Here is a 20,513-nt window from a genome sequence, read left to right on the forward strand (position 1 = left end):
AGTGACCAATCACTTGAGCTATCGGAGAGTCAAGGCGAGTCAAGCTTTTGCCTTGTGGTGTATCCATCACGAGCCTTGATGGTAGGGAGACTACTACTAATGGATTTCGGAGATGCCTCGTTTCGCACTCAGTAGGTCCTCCAGTCAAGTGCTAATCTCCAGCTTCTCGAGGCTCTTCGTACTGCCGTGCCTGGTACTCCGTACTCCGTGGTCGATGCGCTCATTGCCGCGTTGGAAGCGAGAGTGGCCCGAGAAGAATCCCCTTTGTAAAAATTTCCGATTTCGTTATCATTCTCCTTTCCGGTAACACGGGGCCCGTCTGCTCTGTGCGAAATAAGTGAGTGGCGTGGTACTCCTGTCCTCCGCTCCTCGCCAGGTTTCGATGGTGAGTTGCACATAGGTCAGGTACTCATTGTTGACGGCCTCTTCCCTTTCCCCTAGGTAGGTACTAAAGCTAGGTACGAACGAAGTACAAAGTACACATATGCTATAGGTACCTAGTCGGTCTTTTCTCACTGAACTGAAGCGACAAACGCCATGCCATCGTATAAGCTTAATGCAGTTCCATCTCGCCAAACAAGCCTACCTAATAATACAAGACCTCATATTCGAGTTGGCTGCCTCCTGCTTACCCTGCAACCGTAGTAATCGCACCACATAACCGTCAGACCGTCAGCGGCCCCATGTTCGTGCCGTCGGTCTGGATAAGCATATCGTCGAGCCAAGTCGCACAGCAAGCCCCTCGGGTCGACAAGTAAAATCCGCTAGCGGGAATCAGCTGGAGAAATCTTTTGGACCACAAGACGTCTGATTTGGCGATCTGGCTACAAGCAGTCAGAGGGCAGCGAGGGAAGCAGAATGATAAGTGCAGGACGATAATAGGTAGCCAAATCTCTGCAGCTCTAGGTAGGCATCCACATGGAATCCCGGGCTTGCTGGCGAAAACATTACAAATTGATTCCGCCGCCTCGGTCCTTGTTCAGCCTCCTCCGTAGTGCCTACTCAGACAAGCAACAGCAAGTAACTTGATTGACCTGGCCTTGCTAGGGGTTGGCAGCAAGCCCTGGCAGGCCAATAGATTTAACCTTATGCCAGAGAGGAGACCGGCGTTGGGCCTACGAGGGTGAAGTGGTCACTAGCGGTTGCTTGTCTCTTCGCAGGCCGGATATTCGGATGCTGTAGAATATCCATCTACCTTAGTGATTAGTGGCTAGGGCGATGCCTTGCCTTGCACACTGTGTGTCTCCGAGCGGGCCACCCTGAATTCTCACTTGGCCATCAGTCATTTGATCATTCAGTCCCTCACTCATTCTTCACTCTTACCGGCACTTTGACCACCTCACTGCAACTCAGAGCAGCGATGATGTGCCAAAACACCTCCAACAGCCCTCCGGAAATGAAACGCTGCACCGCTCTCCGGATTCCGTCATGAAGAACATGTAAGTACTACTCGTACCACCACAATCAAAAGAAAGAAAGCGCAGGATCAGCATTGGCACTGGTCAATGCCACGAGACGCCCTTGCCAGTTTTGACTCGCGACTCCACACCCCTCCCTGGGAGCCAAGTCGGCAAGCACGGCATCTTAGATCCACGCCAAGTGCTGCAAGCGTCTCCACCCAACAAGCAAGCCGTGGGGAGTGGTTCCACTTTTTCGAGGAGGAATGTGCGAACGGAATAGATGCTAGCTTGAGACTGATTATTGCTCTTGCCGGTTGGGATGGAAGTGGGAAGAATAAATGACAGTGAGAAGAGAAGGCGCGTCGCTGCACAAGGCGCAATGCAAGAACTGACACATGCATCTCTCTCGCATAGAATGATGCATGCGCAAAGAGAAACAAGCAAGGAGGAAAAGGAAAAGGGGGCACATACATAGAAGCGCTTACAGACACGCCCCCCCTCCTCATTTGGCAGCATTGGACGATAGCTGCCGCGCCAAGCATAGTGGCTGACAACGCTTAAATTCATGCTTAAACGCGCGAGCTTGGCTCTCTGGTGGGCCAAGCCTCTCACGAGAAGAAGAAAGAAGGAGCGAGACTGTTTCTTTTTCCCCGGCCGACTTTGCCGTAGTGTCTCCATAGGAATCTTGCGGCAGGCCAATGGGAGAGAATGATTTGGTCCTGTTTCGTGTGCACATACTGTACGAGTACCAAGCTGCTCGTACATTGTCCCACCGTGTGCTGCTGGCCCTTTTGATTGTCGGGATGGAGTCGTTTGAGATGAGTGACATGTCTTTGGTCACTGCAGAGGAGGAAGAATGAGAACCCTATTTCGTCACGGAATGGATCGACGACGACATTCTAGCTGCATTGCCTACTGTACGGGAAGTATACATGTCTGCTGCTGCAAGGACAAGCAAATACTCATATCGAGCCGAGTATTTTACTAAGGTTAGTAAAAAGTATCTGGCGCAGAGACATAACCGTACTGAATTACGTAGAAAAGGGTAAAGGTGAATCGTGGCCACATCTCTCGGCGACATGAGCAATTGGGAAGGTCATCAGTCCTCCTCGCCTCGCCCCTGCCCAGTCCTGCCCGTCGAAGCAGGCCCCCAGGTCCATTTCTGAAACCGTGACTGTGGGATGGGAAGCGTCGTCGAAGCCGATTACCCGGACGGCAGGCCGATCCAGAAGTCTAGACTAGCAGGCGAATAGTCAACAGAGCAGCATAGCAGCAGCACTAGTACTGTAAATGGGTAAGCAGCTTATCAGCACTTGTCGATGCGCTAAACCGCACTGTGCGTGATTGGAATAGTAGGATTATAGGATCCCGCCTGCTTCTGCCCACGTGAGAATAAGCATCTTTTGCGTGGGATGCCTCGTTCTCGTCGCATGTATTATGTATCTTCACACATTGCTGTCCCTGACGGGGGGACGACAACGGCAAATGAACAACTGCTTGTAATCCACTGCCTCGCCCTTCCCTTTCGCTATTTTTACCTCTCTAATAGTACTTCTTTCCTCCCCTCTCCTGTCCGTGTCATAATATCCAGCCTTGCATGCCGACCCAAGCCAAGAGCCGAAACCGTGTCTCAGCACCCATCCCAAGGCTCTTGGTGGCCGCCGGAGCCGGCTCGGCGTGCTGCTGACGACGTCATAACGGGGCTGCAAAAGGGTACTGTGGCTGCTTCTTTGCCTCGTGAGTAGGCATGTACAAAGTGCGCCGTGCCTTGCCTTGCCTACACAGGCCCTCGGTATCCTTCTAGGCCCGTTCCGGCCAAGGAGGGGGCGTGTGCGAGTGACAGCCCCCGGGACAAGGCTGGCCGACTCAACCGAATCTCGCGCCTCGCTGACGAAGTTTTTGGAGGGCGTATCTGTCGTCACGTCATTCGCCGGTACAAGTACATGCATGTGTCGGTTCTGACGGGAGGGCTCACGCAGTAACAGCTACATGCATGTACCAGACGGAACCCGATGGGATGGATAAGCATGTTTTTTTCTTTTCTTTTCTTTCTATTCTTTCTTTTTTTTTCCTTTTCTTTTCTTTTCTTTTTTTTTCTTTTTGTCCAATGGCCTCCTCTCCAATGAGCAAAACCTGCATCGACGGGCGAGACAAATCTTTTGGACATCTCGGATAGTATCCCTCGCGGAAAGTCAGTTTCGTGTTGCATGACTTGTGCGAACTGCGGTTTCCCCCGTCGGGACTAGTGCAAGGCATGCTTATCCGCGAACCTCGCGGGATCGGCGCGACGCATCGCCCGCCATGTTGCGCGTACGAAGTCATTGGCCAGCAGGAAAAAAAAACTCCGTCCTGCCTCTCCGGAGGATCCAGGCGCCGATGGATAATAATACATACCCTCGGAGTCTAGGTATTGGTAGTGAGTGGTAGGTGTTCGTAGCAGAAGCAGAAGAAGCAGCAATATGGAAAGGTGGCCCGTGCCTCCTGGATATCGGCACCGCTGTGCATGTCCCAAAACAGCCCGCACGGCAAATACGTCCCGAATGCTGCTTCGCACGTTCGGATATGGAGCACGGCGACCGTCTAGGTGGTACGGCCGAAGGGCCAGAATCGAGGCGGCTTCGGCCACAACTTCTACAACGGGATGGCTGCGCAGCTCCCAGGCAATGGACTTGGAAGAAAACCCTCCCAGGTCGAGGTCCAGGGCCTGGCTCGCTGTCCGCTTTCGAGGCAACACGCACAAAAAGGCAATCTGGAAACGCGGGATAATTGCCCTGACATCGTGGGGAGCCGCAGGGAGATGCCGCTATGACTACAAGGACAGGTGCTGATGCCCTTGGGGGAGCCGAGATGCCGTCTGGTGGTCCTCCTTCCTTGTACGGCTGACGTTGGTTATTAGCCGTCGATATACCTAGTATATTGCTGGGGATGTTGCCAGCTTAATCTGTGCCTAGTGTGGCCTAATCTGCATGGTCTAATTTGGACGTGCTGATGCTTTGATAAGGCGTGTTTGAAGCATGTTGGGGGAAGTTGTCTGTGGATGAGGGAGGCGCTTTGATGGTTGTGTTGCGTTGCGCTGAGAGGATAGAGGGCCTGGCGGCGAACGGTGAAGATGGCATCGTCATCGACCTTTCCTCCATGCCGGCACTAGAGATTGCCATAATTTGAGTATAGCAACGCCTCATCCCTTGATGAGGCTTTTATCAGCAGAGTCGGCTTCTCTTCAAGGCTGTCTCACATTTCACTCTCCTACCTATAGGTGTATACGAGCCGCCGGGCCTCGTCATGCACCCCGTATCTGGATCAACCGGCACTAAACAAGCTTTATTCTGTCTACGACCAAAGTAAGGGGCATATGTGTGGGTGTGTGTGTGTGAGTGAGGAAGAGAGAGCGAGAGAGAGCGAGCGAGTGCGTTACGTCTGCATTCGTCGGAAATTCGGCGACTGATGCCGCCGATCCGGAGCAAAGCCAGTCCAGAACAAGCTTTTTTTCTTTTTTTTAACCCCCTTCCGTAAGGAAAATGCTCGGGGATTGGAATGGGGTGGCTTAGAGGAGTAGAAGAAAATAAGAAAGGAAGCATAAAATCATCTGGCAGCGTCAGCGGGACCTAGTATTTCACCGGCGGGGGAATGATAGAACGGGGCCCAGAATAGATGGAATCTAAAAAAACATAGGGTAAGTGAGAATACATACGTATGATCAACAACGTCGGATGGAATTTCGAGAGACGCAAGATTCCACAGCAGGGCAAATCACAGTTGCGCAAAAGGCTCCCCCCTCATCGGCAGCCACGGCACCTCCTTTTGGGAGGGGAGGAGTCGAGCTTCATCCCAAGCCTGGCTGGGGGACGCAACGTCCTTTTTAGCGCCTGGTTGCAGCAAAGAATGAGGCCAGATAGCCGCTTCATCCGCGCAAGTTCCCTGCCAATCGCAGGGAGTCTCTGCAGCCAGCCTGGAGTAACAATCGCCGATAGATCCCCCCGAGGTCGTCAATCTTATCTGCTGAGCATGTTTGGACGAGTTTTGCAAGGAAACTAGCAGCCCCGCGAACGGCCGGATTCAGCTATCGCGTTTACGCTTTCGAACTTCTGTTATCTGCTACGGGAAGCACGCAATGCGTTTGATGGCTTACGAGTATACTATCGCTTGGCAGGGCATATCGCCGATGTACAAGCTTTACAGGAACAGACGCTGCATGCATGTGAAGAAACGGCATAGGCGCTCGTACAGGATTCCGTATTCATCAGATGCTAATGCCGTCAAAGCCTCAACCAACACGTAAAGCGTGGGCCGTTGACAGCCCCCGTGCCGACTTACCCAGACGATGGGCTCCTCTCGGCGATTCGTTTCCTTGGGGGGGTGTATCCTATCGTCCTACTACTATTCCGTTCATTACTGTTAGGGGAGAGAACAGAGAGAAAGAAAATGATTCGCAAGGCCAAAGCGAATGCCCCCCCGCTATTAGCAGAGCAGCCAAAAAGGCGCGCGGATCAGCGGGCAAAACGGCACAGCAGAGGGCTAAAGGAGCAGGAGGGAAAAAGGGAGGGGCGTGAGTGCAGCAAAGGAACGATAGTCCACTCGGTACCAACAACCACCGGACTTGCAGCTTGGCTCTTTGCCTTGGAGGAAAAGAGGACGGACTGGCAGGGAATCCCCATGTCGAGAACTGGCGCTATGCACTCAGTGGCGGCGGGCTAAGCCTTTTCGTCAGCGAGTATTGAAAATAAGCTTAGGAGGGAATTCCATGACCTTAATATTTCATTGCGTCGGCACAAGGCGTCCATACCTGAGGCGGTCTTTTTTTGCGGCAAGTCCTGTAGAAACGCCGGTCTGTTGGTTACGCAGCCCAGACGAGGAGATGATGAGCTTTTGTGAAGTGGATGGATCTGGCCTTATCCAGGTCTGCAGCATCGTCTGCTTTTGTCTTTTTTCGTACTTGATACGGCGTAACTCGTATTAGTGAAAAAGTCAGATTTCGATGTATTCCGGAGGGCAAAGGGCCATTACAGTACGTAGACGTTTCCGGGCGCCAACGCGGGTATGCCGTCATGATCACGGACGGCCGTCGAGTCGAACAGCCTCAGCTTCCATGCTTGCCGGTGGCAGAAATTAAGACCGATACCGACCCTGTCGAGAAAGACAGTGGCCTCTCTGACGTCCTCATATTTACTCGAACCATCTCCGGTCGAGGAGTGGGTTCCAACGGCAAGAGGAGTGAAAAGACACGAGTCATCTCACGACATGGACTTTTCGAACAAACCAGGGTGATTAAAGCGAAGAAAAACAGACAAAATGTGGTGCCCTCTCCTCTCTCTCTCTCTCTTTAGGGTTGGGGATTTACCTGCCTTGTGTCTTGGCCTGGGCGATGCAACTCCGTGCTTTATTCCCGGGCGCGCACGCCGGTTCCGTCCACCCCACACGGACAGCCAGGATCGGTTCTTCTTGGCTGCGGATGCTGGAGATGAAATTGTCCTGTTGTTTCCTTTTGCACATTGCCGTCTTTTCCACAGGAGCAAGGGAGCCCGTTCCGTCGACGACCGGGCTCTGCATGACGCGGTTGGTCAGTACTTCTATTACTATGTGCCTACGTGCAAGGACATGTCAGGGAAAGCCGTTTCGTCGTCGGCGGGCCTGGAGTGGATGGCACGATATCATGTATGAGATGAGATGCCATCTCCCGTCTCTGTGTTGATCCCTTGTGAGGTGGCATACTTTGCTCTACGTTGATGCTTTCCGGCTTGCATCTCGCTTGGTCCGGCTCTTTCCCCGGCATGTAGAGAAGAAGCATCCCGCCCCTTAAACCAAAGGCAAGGCAGGACATTGGCTCGTTTGCAAAGCCGCACGCGTGGCCTCTTGGTAGTACAACTCGCCCTCGAACCCTGTGCAACGGGCAGCGAGACTCGAACGTGAAGCCCGGAGCATTTCGCTGCGGCGGTAGAAATGGCAGAGCGACTTGGCCGCCACGTAATCAAGGATCTCGGGGCCAAACAGGCAAAAACGGCGCTCGGCACGCAGCTGGGAGGCTAGCACGGCAGGTGAGATGCCGCTTGGAATCAAATCCGGAGCTGAAGTTATTGGTGATTTCTGTGTTGTGGTTGTCTGGTACGAAGGACAGGCATATCCAATCCCGAGGGTTAAGGAGAGGACGGCAGCTGCGCGTCTTTACAGCATTGCTCTGATTCTTGTATCATTCTTCTGCCTTGCCCTTCCGTATCAAAGATGCTTGTTCTTGTTCTTGTTCTTGTTCTTCTCCCTCCTTCGTCCTTCCCGCGCCTCATCTATCATTCCGTCGGGGAATGGCTATCCAGCGCCCCAGATTAGCTATCCAGCACCCTAAGTTTATATATACAAGGATAGAAAGTTGCAGGAGATTCTTTATATTCTACTTACTAGTAATTAATAGCAGCTCCTACTAAGACTAGAAGAATGTAATAATAGTAGCAGAGAGTAGACTCTCTTATCTTATAATATTAGCCGCAGTGGTAAAGATCATTAGGTTGCTGGGATGCTGGATAGCCAAGTTGAGGTGCTGGATAGCCGCTCCCTTCTGTCGTCTTCCTCCCGCTGCCGTATTCTCGAGGTGCCGGCCTTCCAGGCGCTCCAGTGGCCATCGCTAAACGGCCACCACAGGATGCTGATTTTTCTTTTTCCTTCAACTAAAACCCCCCCCAAATCCAGCGCCCTTTCACCTGAGACCGCCCGCTAAGTCCACCCCTCCCCCCTGTCGCCACAACCCCACACGTCCCTGCGTCAAACGAGCCGATTTATCCATCATGACCACACCCTGTTCACTTTGGCTCGCCCCAACCTTAATTCTCCCTCTCCTCTCCTCCATCTTGTCCCTCTGCCTTTTTGCTCTTTTTTTACCTTTTGGCTTTGCGGCTTATTACCAAGGCAGAGAGGCCTTAGTTTCAACCTTGTTCTGCGTGCCAGATTCCCTCTTCGCGATCCGGCTCTCCCCCTAATCGAAACGGCCTCGAAACTATCGACATCCGCGGCGCAAAAAAAAAAAAAAGAAAAAAAAAAAAAAAAAAAGGCTGGTCTCTCTGTACATATATTCGACCGACCTCGCCTGGGACTTTTCCTCTTTTCACCCTCCCAGTTTCTCCCTTTTCCCGTTTGATCTCGATTTCCTTGGCGCCACTACGTTTCTGTGCCTGCTTTTGTACATAGACGCTCTCTCATAGGTAAGCCGGTTTTGCCTTGTCCCTCCATCGCCTGCCTTTTCCTGCCATCCTTTGCGACGACATCCGCGTGCTTCCATGGCACTGGTGATTTTGTTTCCCGAGGCTGCCTGCATGGATCTAGTGTTCCCATGCTGAGGCGTTACTGTGCTCCCCTTGTGCTGTGGTGGTTTCCGCCTCTTATCCCCTCTTCCCTTTTGCTTTTGCCGATGGACGAGCTGTGCGAGACTTGTGGGAAAACGATGCCAGACGGGACAGAGGGACAAGAGCAAGAGAAGAAGCAGAAGAAGAAGAAAAAAGAAAAAAGGGCTACAAGGGTGCACTCCGGGAAGCCGGCGTGTGAAGATGCGGTTTAGGTGCAACAACCGCCTCCACGAGTTGCCGGAAACAGCCCGTGGGTTTTGACCATGATGGAACCGCAAACGCATGCATCCTTTTGGGCGTTGCAAGTTGCTCCGTCCTGCAAATCGCCGAGCGGCATCGCCCACCAAATCAGACGACAAGAGGGCCAGTCGCGGCTGTATTGCGGCGGGCATCGAAGAGGAGAGGAGAGAGTTTGACGAACGTCTCTGAAGCAATTCGCTCCTTTACCTCGCAGTGTGTTACTCCGCCTGTGCTGCGGGCCTTCCAGCTCGTACCGAGTTGAAGAAGAAAGGGTCGATGCTCACACAACAGAGAGAGTTGAGGATTTGTACATATGCTACAGATGAGCCCTCTTCTGATTGATGCATCGTTCTTGGCATTGTCCTTCTCATCCCCTCCACTCCCACCTGCAAAGCACGCACCCCATATGCGCCGACATATTTCTGACTGCAACGTTCTTGGGGGATCAACTGACACACATCATCCGTAGTGGCATTGCGACTACACCTCCTTGGCCCTCACTCTGCTGCTCCATCTCACAGCAGGCATATCACGCCTCACTTGATATCAGAGGCGCCCTTGTTCCCTCGGGTCAACGAGAGATCGCTGCAGACCTTGCGTGTCTGGGTGGTCTGGCCCCCCTTCTTTACAACTCCCGTCTGAAAATTACATCCAGTCCGTTTCAACGGACCTTTGCACATGTACAAACCGGAATCAATAGCATCCGATAAGATGGAGACGTACCACGGCTATGTACGGACTCCAGCTGATGCCATCAAGCTGTTCGAAGCCTGTCGGCTGGGCCATCTGCCTCGAGTCCAGAGGCGGCTCTCCGAAAAGGAGAGACAGTCCATCCGATCCGGCTCGGTCTTTGTGTGGGACGAGCGCGAAGCAGGCATGAGGCGGTGGACGGACGGAAAATCATGGAGCGCCAGCAGAGTGTCGGGCAGCTTCCTGACGTACCGCGAAATGGAGGGCAAGCGAGGAGGCGGCTTTGGCGGAAGCAGACGGGGCAACGGCAAGACGCCCGAATCCGGACGCGGTAGTGACGAGGACCACGACGATGGTGAGCCGGAGGGATACCGATACAAGGCCGACGGCCTTATGAAGCAGTCCTTCAGCATCACCACCTCGACCGGCCAGCACCTCCACCTCATCTCGTACTACTCTCGACCACAGCCTGGACAGCCCGAGCTGCCCCAGCCGACCAACGATCCGATGCTGCGATCAATCATCCCGATGAAGGGCATGTACCCGGAGTCCAGCATGGGCGAGACGAACCAGACGCCCGCGCTGACGAGGGCGCCGATGCAGCAGCCGCCTTACATGATTGCTGCTCAGCATCAGCACCATCACCCCCCTCACCCGGCGCATCATCAGCCGCCGTTTGCGAGCCATTATCAGCCCGGGTATGGCTGGCCTCCATCGCCAGTTGCGACTCCTCCGTACAGCCATTACACCTATAGCCATCCTCCTCCCGGCCACCATCTGCCTCATCCATACGCCCCTCAAGGTCCGCCGCTGCCTCATCATGGCTATGCGCCGCACCCCCCGCCTCCGCCGCCGGCGCCGCATCACTACCAACATCCTAGTCCGTACGACCGACCTTCATTACCGCCTCTCCAAAACGCGCCAAAGCCGGCCCCTCTGCCTCCGTACCATGGCCAGCAACATTCCCAAGGACCGACGCCGCCCCGTGGTCACGAGTCTCCTCACCAGCCAACGTTGCAGGCTGCCGCGCAAGCCGCCATTGGCGATTCACGGATCCCGCCCGAGAAGAAGCCTCAGGGGCCTCTTCCAGCTCTGGGCACCGTTGCCAACGGGCCTCTTGTCTCTGCCCACAGCGGACTGCACACTCCTCCCACAAGGACGCTGAGCCCGAGTCCGCCTCAAAGCTCTCATCTGGAGATGCACAGCAGCACCAGCACCAGCACCAGCACCAGCAATAAAGCAAGCCTGTCCGCGCTGTTGCACCCCACGACGACCTCCACCACCGAGTCTGGCGCAAACGGCAGCGCTCACAGCAGCCCGAGGACAGCCAGTATCACCATGGCCGAAAAGGGAGGCGCCAGCGAAGACGCGCGAGCCCTGCGGATGCTTGATCGCAAGTTTTGCATCTAGACGGGCTAGCCGGTATTCAAAAGCGCTGTTTTCTTTATCACTGTTTCTCTCTGCATAGAAACGCTCAAAAGGTCTGGCCGGGAGGGCTGTACATGTCACGACTTTATCCTTTGTTTTCTTTTTGTTTTTTTTCTCTCTCTCTCTCTGTGAAATGCATTGCTCTGGCGTCTGGATGAGCATCGGAATGGGCCCAGATGAGGCGCCCCGTGTTCTATCACTGCTCTTACAACCAAAGGTGTCCTGTTTCCTTTTGCGTCTATCTGGATCCAGGTTGGTGGGAACAAGGGGCAATCCAACGGGTTGGTCATGGCGAAGAAGGGTTGACTTGTTTCTGGTAGGAATTTTTTGCTCAATATCTCCCTTTTCTCCAAATATATGAGATACATATCATTGGTAAACAGCATAGTGAAGGGGCAGTGGCTCCTCCATCTACATGAATTCCATCTACTGTTCCGCAATTTGAAGTAGGATTGTTTGTCCTCGAAAGTCATGAGCTGTAATAGTTCGAAAGCAGAAAAAGTGTGTGAGAGACTCTAGGAGCTGCGAGCAGGCTTGTTGTGGTTGTGTGATATCAGAGATGCGACGGATGTCGTAATCTGCGCATCCGGACATGAACATGCTTCTACCATATCCGACAAACAGATTGACGAGCAAAAAGCTTCCCTCTGATACGCAGCCGACTACCTTACCAACTAATAACTGATCTTGCCATGTGCCCAAGTCTACGTCACTCTTCTTATGTCCTTGATGAAAAAAGGCCCAGTGTCCTCCACTTCCCGAGAATCCATCGTCTTTGTGTAGATGGTAAAAATAGTAGCCCTGTCAATTCATACGAAAGTAATCGTACCAGCATTAAGCTAATCGGCAACAAGGGGGGGCCGCGTCACCCTCCCTTCCCGCGATGACTTGTTATCGAAAAAAAAAAAAAAAAAAAAAAAAAAAAAAAAAAGACCGAGAAATCCTATTTTCCTTATTAGGTCTGGAGTTTGGCGGTTGTTTAGCGGCCGGACCCGGCAAGAAGATGCCGAGTCTGCAAGACAAAAAAGGAAGAATGACGAGGAGGGAGGGGGGGGCGTTTAATTTACCTACCTTGCGTGTGAGTTAGAAGGGGACATGAACGAGTAATACTATGCACACGAATGCGCGCGCGGTGTGGCGGGGATGAGCCGCAAGTGTAAGATAGAACAAGTACAAGGGACAGCGGAAGGAAAGAAAGTGCTGCTAAGCATATCCTACCTAAGGTATGTATGGTAGGTAAGATGGTAAGAGGTTATGGATGGAGGATGATGATGCATGTGGCTGGTCGAGTGAAAACTGGGGGAAGAGTGAGGAGATAAGCTTATGAGGCGTGGGGGAGGAGTTGCCGTGTTTGGCAAGGCATGGCATCAATTGTACTCGTCATGCCCAGTCACTCGAAGCACCTTATTCGATGGACCAACAAGAGATACCGCATCCAAAAATAAAGAAAGTCAGAAATCCTCTGATTCAGCAGCCTCCAGTAAGAAAAAAAAAAAAAGAAAAGAAAAAAGGTAACAAGAATGGTATCCAGATTCTCTGGAAACACCAAAAAAAGAAACCACCTGATATCTCAATCGAATGACTTAATATAGGAAGAGCCCGATGCGGGGGTCGAACCCGCAACCTTGAGATGACCATCAGAACGTGTGCCCAATTAAGAGTCTCACGCTCTACCGATTGAGCTAACCGGGCACTTGATTACGTAAGCGGTTTTCACCAATCACGAATCACCCGATTGAGCTCTAGGCGGCTTGTTGGAATAGGAGGTGCAATCATTGCTTATGACCTATCCCTTGGATGAGAGTCTGTTGCTCTACCGGTTGCGACTTTTCAGTGGTGGGAGCTGGGCGCTCTCGGTATGGATGGACTGGGTCATTTTCATTGTTGATATGCTTCCTTGGGAATGAAGGATTGTGTTGTTTTTTCCCAATTTTCTGGTCATGCTTCATGCTCTCTTGGGAATAAAAAAAAAAAAAGGATTGATAGATTTGAAATTTGTCTATAACCGACTCCCTGTTCAGTGGACAAAAGACCAGTATCGGGACGATTCGTATGGAGCACAGCAGCAGAGCAACTACGAGAGGACGGTCATTCTCACCCTCTCAGCCACAGATGAAGCTGCTGCGACATCAAGAGCACTTTTATGCTAAAAGCAATGCACATACCCATCCGCCTCGGGCGACGGAAGCTCAACCACAGCCGAAGTCGTCAAGGCAAGCGCCTCGCCCTCCCGCACCCTCGGCAGACAAACCATGCTGCGCGTGAACAACATGCGAGTACTCGTATCGTCGTCGCGGCCCTTTGGCGCATCGTCAAACTCGAGTGTCGGGAACGTGGCCTCTCCCCGCTGCCGCGCCTGATCAACCTCCCACAGCTCCCGCACGTGGGCCTCCCACTCCGGAGAGGGGTCCTTCTCCATGTCGTCCTCGTCTTCGACGGAGGCGTAGAACATGCGGGACGCGACGGTCACCCTGGCGTCGGGGTTGAGCTCCTTCAGGCGCTCTTCGAGGGCCCGGCGCTCGGGGGGCGAAAGCTGGCGCAGGGCCTTGCACCGGCCTTGGTCGAAGTCGTAGAGGTAGAGGACTTGGAACGTGCCTTGTGAGGAGTGGGGGGCCTTGAAACCATGGTAGCTGTCTTGGTCGTGGCCGTATTCGTCGAGGTGCTGCCGCACCAGCAGTCGGTTTCCGGCGAGGGCGGGCAGTCTGTCGAATATGGCCCCGTTGAGCGTGCGCGCACTCGTCTTGTCGGAGAAGACGTGGAAGAGATCCTTGTGGTAATCCGGGTCGGTGAAGTATCTCGGGGTGGGCTCTGGCACGGACTACATGTGATGGCTCTGTTGTCAACGTCTCGTTGGGAACATTGTTCATGGGGATGCCAATATGCTGGTAGCTTACGGGAATCTCGCCCGTGAGTAAGCCCACGTCTGCGACTGTAAACCGGTTCTGGTGATGGTGATGGTGGACAATGACAGCGTTGCGAGCACAGCTTCCCGGGACTGCTATCGCGTCGTGGTCGTTTCCATAGTCAAAGTTCTCGTGGTGGTGGAAATACCGGCCCGGGTTCTGCTGCTCCGAAGGCGCGATTGGGATTGACCGCAGCACGGCATACGGCTTGTCGTAGCAAGGATCGACGTGGCCGCCGAGAGCAAGGTGCGAAGGGGTAGCGAACTGGATGCTCCCCCTATGCTTGAGAGGAGGTCAGAAGGAAGTGATGGGCCTGAGAGCTCATGTTTGCTTACACATTGAGGTGCGCGCTCGTCTTGGGGGATCTCTACTCTGTTGAGGTCTCCTGTATCCATGTCCCAGATAATGACATGAGTTGATGTGCCGCGACAGTTGGTGGATGGCTTCTGAACGCCAATGCGTGCGCAGAGGGCGACGGAAGAGCCGTGAACAGCAATCTCTCCATCGACAGCCTCTGCTGGCAGCGCCTTTTCTCTATCGACGCTGCCGCTCCACTCGTGAGTGCGCAGTATCAACTCGCCCTGACTAGAAACAGGAAATTTAGTACAGATCAAACATCGACGGGCTGTCGAAATGGTCATCAAGGCTCATATGTTGCATGCATACCTTTGCCTGAACTCTGCAGTGACGAACCCCTTTCTGTTGCTCAGCAGCCTCGATCTGGTGGCGGAAAACGGCAGCTCTGCGGTCCGGCTAAACTCGACCGTATCGCCATCTCCGTTCAAGCAGCCTTTGAGATCGGCCATATAGACCGTTGACGGAGACGAGGCGTTTGCCGTCGACGGCAGAGCCACCATGACCTGGTCGTCCATGACACTCCATTGCGCGTGATACGAGTTCATCTGCGACAGGCCTGAAGGACGGCGTAGGTTGAGGACTCGCCGGGGCCGGCCGCTGAGCCAGCGCATGCGCACCGCTTCCTCTTCCATTGGTGAGGAGTTCTGGATGGCCTCGAGATGTGAACAGGTTGAAGTTGAAGATTAAGGTCTTATTGCTTGAGAACCCCTGCTTAGCGCAGTTCTAGCTGGACGAGATTGAAACTTGGACAACTGCATCTGACGGCAGACAACTCGAAACATGCCATCAAGGAAAATTCAAAAGCCGCAAATCAAGACTCAAGAGCAGGACTGCAGAGGGGAGACTTATTCCGCAGAGTACTGGTTGTCGAGACAGCCAATTGATTGCTGCCGCCAGCCTCAGGATTACGCTACAACCAGCCGCAAGCAGAGCAGCTTCAGACCAGAAACACCCAGGGATTTCAACTCGGCCATTCAAGGAAAAGGAAGATTGCTATCCTCTAAGTAGAAGCATGCGCAAATCACCCATGGTATCTCTGATGACCACATAGCCTCTCCTTCGCCGATGGTGTAGACAGTCACTCCTAGTTGACTGTCGGGAAGCAGTCTCTGACTATTTCATGCATCATCATTCTTTGCTGACAAGAGTCTTATCTCCTATCAAGCATCAACTCAGTGCAAGTTCTCTCGCAAGAACCGGACAAAATAGTCTACACCCTGCGGCTCATTGATCCAATGTCCCCCATCCTCGTAGTCGTGCCACTCCACGCTGATACCAAGCCGGCCCAACAAATCTCGCATGCGGGCGCCATTGCCAATGGGAACGACCTCGTCATCCTGACAATGCTCGAGGAGAATCGGCGTCGAGATGAGCTGCGCCTGTGACGGGCTCTCTTGTTGCTCATCATCGTCGGTGACGTAGAGTCGCTGCATGTGCCGATGCTGGTCGAGGCCCTCCTTGGCCATGTTCAGCGCAGCTTTGTCGGCGAGCGGCAGCCAACTGCAGAAGCCACAGAGGCCGGCAAAGCCTCCGCTGCCGTCGGCAAAGAATGTCGCTATTGCGCTACTCGGAGAGAGCAAACAGGTCAGTGGCAAATCTCAGATGAGAGGAGGAGGGAGGAGGAAAGGAAAAGAGATCATCTTACGTCGCGAAGCCTTGGCTGATGCCGCCCAGGAAGATCCTCTTCCTTGGCACAAGCAGCTCCTCCTCCTTGATCAGGGCTCTGATGGAGGCAATGCTGAACAGCAAGCCCGGGACTTGCAACTCGATGCGCTCTTGTGCGTTTTCCACACTCCACATGTCGAACCACTGCGACATTTCCACGTCGAAGCGCTCAGAGTGGATGGTTGTCGCCTGAGGGAAGACCCATCGGACGCTGGGGAAGAGAGCTGGCAGCGTCCGGTCGGACTCGGGGCCTGGCTTCTCCGGGGCTGAGGCCTCGCTCTCAAACAACTCTGATGCAAATTCCTGGGCCTGGCTGTCGCGGCCATGGAGGAGAATGATGGTGTGAGTGTGGGCGTGGCCGGCCGAGGGGCCGGTGGTATACGGGGAGGCGGACATCTTTGGTCAGGAGAGTGTGAGTTGTTTGGTTGGGAAAGGATCTGAGTTGACTTGGTAGAGCCTGAGTATCACATATTGCATTTGAGAGTTGCAGGAGCGAATAATGGGAAAGAGGGGAAAGGACGTGCCGCTTATATATGCTTTATTGTCCAGCCACCAGCCCTCCCCCAGCCTTCTTCGCTCAGGTGAAAAGCTTACACGATGATACCATCAAGGTAGTTTACAGAACGCAATATCTTTGAGTCTGAGGCTTTTGCGTGCTAGCCTGTTACACGAATATGCGTCTAGTTGGCGTAAGCCAGTTCGATTCCGTCCTCAAGCCAAACATTGATGAGAATGTTGTCGTTGCCTTCTAAATCGCGCTTGAAGACTCATTCTACATCGTGCATCTCATACAGCTTCAGATGGGGGTTGTTCCTGTCCCATTCGATATGCTGATCGATAGTCTCATAATCCACCCCCCCCTCTCTGGGTCGAAGGAGTAGGAAATACACGTAGGTAGCAAGAGAGTGGCAACCTTCTTTCTTTCAGTGTAAAAGTAGCGGTAGTATGTCTACATAGCGATATATTGATCAATGGCATCCATCTTGCGCAAGCGATGGAGATTTGCAATTGAGAAGCCGTAGTCGAAGACGTTTCTGTTCTAGCTTTGCTGGAGATTCCAAAGGCCAGTCTTTGACACGGCGCTATTTCTTCAAGGTCGACTCATTAAACGACTGAGTAAATGGGGAGCACGTTGCCCTGATGGTGTTGAGGTGGTGGTTATTGGCATGAGAGTGTCTGGTACGTCATACCCATCTGTATTGTGTGTCTTGTTCAGTCTGACCGTGGTTTACGCCCTGGACCGTAACTCATCTCACAAGGCTTGTTGGAGAATCTATGACAGTCAGGAGAGCAGTAGATCGTACGTATGCCCCCAAAAGATCCAGAAGGAAATGATGCGACGGAAGACGGCAAAGGCTCGGATCGTGGCCATGGGCCATCAACAGGCCTGTGAAGCTCAGATGGTGTTCTCAAATTCCCCGTAATGCGAGAATGCTTCCCTGTCATGATGTCTCTTGAGAAGAGGGCATGATCATTGTAATTTCTATCTCGGCAGACAGACTTCTCAGAGTTGAAACTCGACTCACGTAATTCCATCGCCCGCCTCGCTATGAATACATGATAGGGGTGTTTCTATTCCGCATCCTAAAACGGGTCTTGTCGTCTACGCAACAACTACCTGACTTGGCCCTCTATATAAGACAAAAATTGCGGCATCGTCTCAAACACCCGACCGCTTCCGTCCACGCATCGTCTCGATGGAGGAATAGTTGCAAAACGGAAAACAGCACAGCGCAGATCTCCGGGGCCAAAACAGCACGGCTAGATGCGCTCCTGCAGGGTCACCGTCTATGTCTTTGTCCCCCAATGTAAAAAGACCGGAACAAGCACTTGCAAAATCTATCCAAGCATACATGGCCAAGAACAGAGACGACGAAAAGGGAAAACAAAGTACGCCTCATCGCTTTCCCGCAGAATCGCGTTCACTGTCGCAGATGGGACAAGTCGCACAAGATCTAATTTCCCCATCTGTGGCCGGATTCCACTCGCTGAGACGGATCCAATCGCTATGGGAGCATCAGCTCCTCGAACAGGCGGTGTCGGCCTCCCCGCCTCGCGTGTAAGGTACAAGAGTAGAAGCGTTGGTGTACAGGCATACATGTGCGTGTATATATATATATATATAGGCAAGTTGTAGAGGGAGACAAGAGACAACAAGGGGAGCAGGGATATTGGCACATGCGGCTTCCCGCAAGCCTTCTCGTCTTTAACCTCAAGATCGGGATCCGTAGTGTAACGCAGGCACGGCGTGGCGCTGCGTCATGCAATCGGTCCCCTGACGCAGATCGCCGTTTGCTGCTGTCGTGCGAGCAGGCTTGGCCTGATTTGAAACAGTCCGAGGTAGGCAGGCGTTGACGAGCACGACAGGCTGGTTGCTGGCCACGCCACGCTCCCGAGACGTCGGGGCAATATCCTGTCTGAGTGACCCGGGCCTTTGGGGGGGGGTTGGCGGCTGATGCAACAACCCTCAGAGGTCGAGGAGATAGCCGCATTTAGCAATCGCAGCGCTCAAAATGGCGCGGGAACGGCACCACGTCGCGGACGTTGGGTACGCCGGTCAGGTAGCTCAGCAGGCGATCAAAGCCAAGGCCGAAGCCTCCATGGGGAGGACAGCCCCAGCGTCTCAGATCAAGGTACCACCCCATGTCGTTGGATCTGGCCTTCCGGTGAGTCGGGACCTCCAACCCATGCAGGCGCATGTTGTCCTCGAGCTGGGCCAGCCGGTGCTCCCTCATGGATCCACCCGCAAGCTCTCCGAGATTGGGCACCAGGAGGTCGAAGCAGTCGACGGTCGGCCCCTGAGCCGGTGGCGACTCGGACTGGAGCATGTAGAAGGCCTTGATCTCCCGCGGGTAGTGCGTGACAAAGATGGGCAGGAACGCGTCGCTCGCTTCATCGTAGCCGATCTTTTCAGCAAGGTACTTTTCGTGCTCCGACTGGAGCCCCGAGCCCCAGACGGGCTTGTGTTCGAACTGGTGGGCTACGGGCTTGAGGATCTCAATGGCCTCTGTGTACGTCACTCGTGGCCATCGGGTGGGCGCCATAAGGCCCCTCCAACGCTGCTGCAGCTCCTTGAGATCGACCAGGTCGTCGAATGCCAGGCGTTCGGCGGGGTCTCTGGAGTCGAGCCGATGCTTTTCGAGCTCCTGAGCGGCGCTTCGCTGCCTGAGCCCGCTGGCGAGCGAGGCCAGCATTCTCTGGGCGAGATCCATGACCTCATCCATGTCTTGCACGAAGCTCATTTCAGCTTCGAGCATGTAAAACTCGCTCAGATGCCGAGAGGTGTCACTCTGCTCGGCTCGGAACGTGGGCGATAGAGTCCAGACATTGCCCAGCGCCTGGGCTAGAGCCTCCAGATGGAGCTGTGATGAGACAGTGAGGTACTTTGGGTCTCTGAAGAACTCGGACGGTGAGCCGCTCTTAACGGTAAATGCCTCCCCAGCGCCCTCGCAGTCCGACGAAGTGATGATGGGGGGGTGGGTTTGCTGGAACTTTTCACGGAAGAAGAACTGGCTCACGAGGGCCATGGCGTCTGACCTCAGCCGGAGCAGGGTTGAGTTGAGGGGAGTTCGCGGACGGAGATGTGATATCGCCCGTAGGCTCTCTGGCGTCTGGTACTTGTTCTGAATGGGATACGTCTTGAGAACAGAAACGGTCAGACCTCAATCAGCAAGACAGAGGAGAAAGTAGTTTGCAGAACAGCTCAGTTTTGGCCTTACTTGAGGATTGGACGCGCCGAGGATTTCCACCTCGTTGACCCGTAGCTCAGCCGTAGCTGGGACCTGGCCAGGACGAGCGTCAGCAGCATCAGCAGCAGCATCAACAGCTGCTCGCTCCTGGGCCGCAGGAGGGCTCGACGGGACGCGAGGCGTGGCATCGTCCAGACTCGGCTGGTGCGCGGCCGGGCTACGGGCAGGGTTGCCTTGTTGAGGCTCTACGCTGGATCTAGGAAAGCTACTGTGCCAGACGCCCGTGAGGCGAACGGCGGCGCCTGGGCGGATGCTGCGGCGGGCCTGTCTGTCAGCTGGTGCTCGCCAGGATGCCGGGACGAGGGCTGACGTACTCGGCGGCCAGGCTCTTGTCGACGACGGCCTGGACGGGCCTCATGGACGAGCCGTCGGTGATGTCGACGAAGCGCACGCTGGCGCTCTTGCGCACTGATCGCACCCAGCCGCAGACCTGGACATCCGAGACAAGGCGGCCGGGCTGCCATTCCTTCAGGTCGGCCACGGTCGTGACGTCGCCGCGGCCGTCGCCAGGGATGCGCACGGAATAGCTTCGCCGGGCTGCTGGGACTGGGAGAGGCCAGCGCCGATGTCGTCGAGCAAGCAGGCGGAGCGGATGAGACATGATGGGCTGCTCAGAGGCTTCTCGTTTTGCTCAGGTGCGTCTCATGACGTGTGCTGGATGCTTGATCCCTGGTGCTCTGGTCCCTGTCGACGGTAGGGAGAGGCAAGCAGGCAAGCGACTGTCTCGATCGAGGTTGATTGCTGTCTTGCTTTTTT

General features: G+C 54.1%; 6 protein-coding genes across 6 annotated transcripts; 2 read left to right on the plus strand and 4 right to left on the minus strand.

The window, feature by feature from the left end:
• Positions 1–3,701: 3,701 nt before the first annotated feature.
• CCMA1212_000199 (uncharacterized protein) lies at positions 3,702–3,984 on the plus strand (the record flags this gene model as incomplete). Its single annotated transcript, XM_073697679.1, has 2 exons — positions 3,702–3,710; positions 3,838–3,984. The coding sequence occupies 2 exons, from the start codon at positions 3,702–3,704 to the stop codon at positions 3,982–3,984; spliced, it is 156 nt and encodes a 51-aa protein (XP_073563237.1).
• A 4,503-nt stretch (positions 3,985–8,487) lies between these two features.
• Positions 8,488–9,009, minus strand: CCMA1212_000200 (uncharacterized protein; the record flags this gene model as incomplete). The annotated part of the gene is made up of 1 exon (XM_073697680.1): positions 8,488–9,009. One exon carries the CDS (start codon positions 9,007–9,009, stop codon positions 8,488–8,490), a length of 522 nt encoding a protein of 173 aa, XP_073563782.1.
• A 667-nt stretch (positions 9,010–9,676) lies between these two features.
• CCMA1212_000201 (cAMP-independent regulatory protein pac2) lies at positions 9,677–11,065 on the plus strand (the record flags this gene model as incomplete). Its single annotated transcript, XM_073697681.1, has 1 exon — positions 9,677–11,065. One exon carries the CDS (start codon positions 9,677–9,679, stop codon positions 11,063–11,065), a length of 1,389 nt encoding a protein of 462 aa, XP_073563783.1.
• Positions 11,066–13,229: 2,164 nt separating this feature from the next.
• CCMA1212_000203 (uncharacterized protein) lies at positions 13,230–14,975 on the minus strand (the record flags this gene model as incomplete). The annotated part of the gene is made up of 4 exons (XM_073697682.1): positions 13,230–13,901; positions 13,978–14,268; positions 14,322–14,571; positions 14,653–14,975. 4 exons carry the CDS (start codon positions 14,973–14,975, stop codon positions 13,230–13,232), a joined length of 1,536 nt encoding a protein of 511 aa, XP_073563781.1.
• A 540-nt stretch (positions 14,976–15,515) lies between these two features.
• On the minus strand, positions 15,516–16,404 carry CCMA1212_000204 (Acyl-protein thioesterase 1; the record flags this gene model as incomplete). The annotated part of the gene is made up of 2 exons (XM_073697683.1): positions 15,516–15,906; positions 15,989–16,404. 2 exons carry the CDS (start codon positions 16,402–16,404, stop codon positions 15,516–15,518), a joined length of 807 nt encoding a protein of 268 aa, XP_073563779.1.
• A 2,096-nt stretch (positions 16,405–18,500) lies between these two features.
• Positions 18,501–20,358, minus strand: CCMA1212_000205 (Asparagine-tRNA ligase; the record flags this gene model as incomplete). The annotated part of the gene is made up of 3 exons (XM_073697684.1): positions 18,501–19,646; positions 19,728–20,025; positions 20,072–20,358. The coding sequence occupies 3 exons, from the start codon at positions 20,356–20,358 to the stop codon at positions 18,501–18,503; spliced, it is 1,731 nt and encodes a 576-aa protein (XP_073563780.1).
• Positions 20,359–20,513: the final 155 nt, after the last annotated feature.

This window comes from Trichoderma ghanense (assembly GCF_004382785.1).
Source record: "Trichoderma ghanense strain CCMA-1212 chromosome Unknown scaffold_0, whole genome shotgun sequence".
In the NCBI taxonomy this organism is placed as follows: domain Eukaryota; kingdom Fungi; phylum Ascomycota; class Sordariomycetes; order Hypocreales; family Hypocreaceae; genus Trichoderma; species Trichoderma ghanense.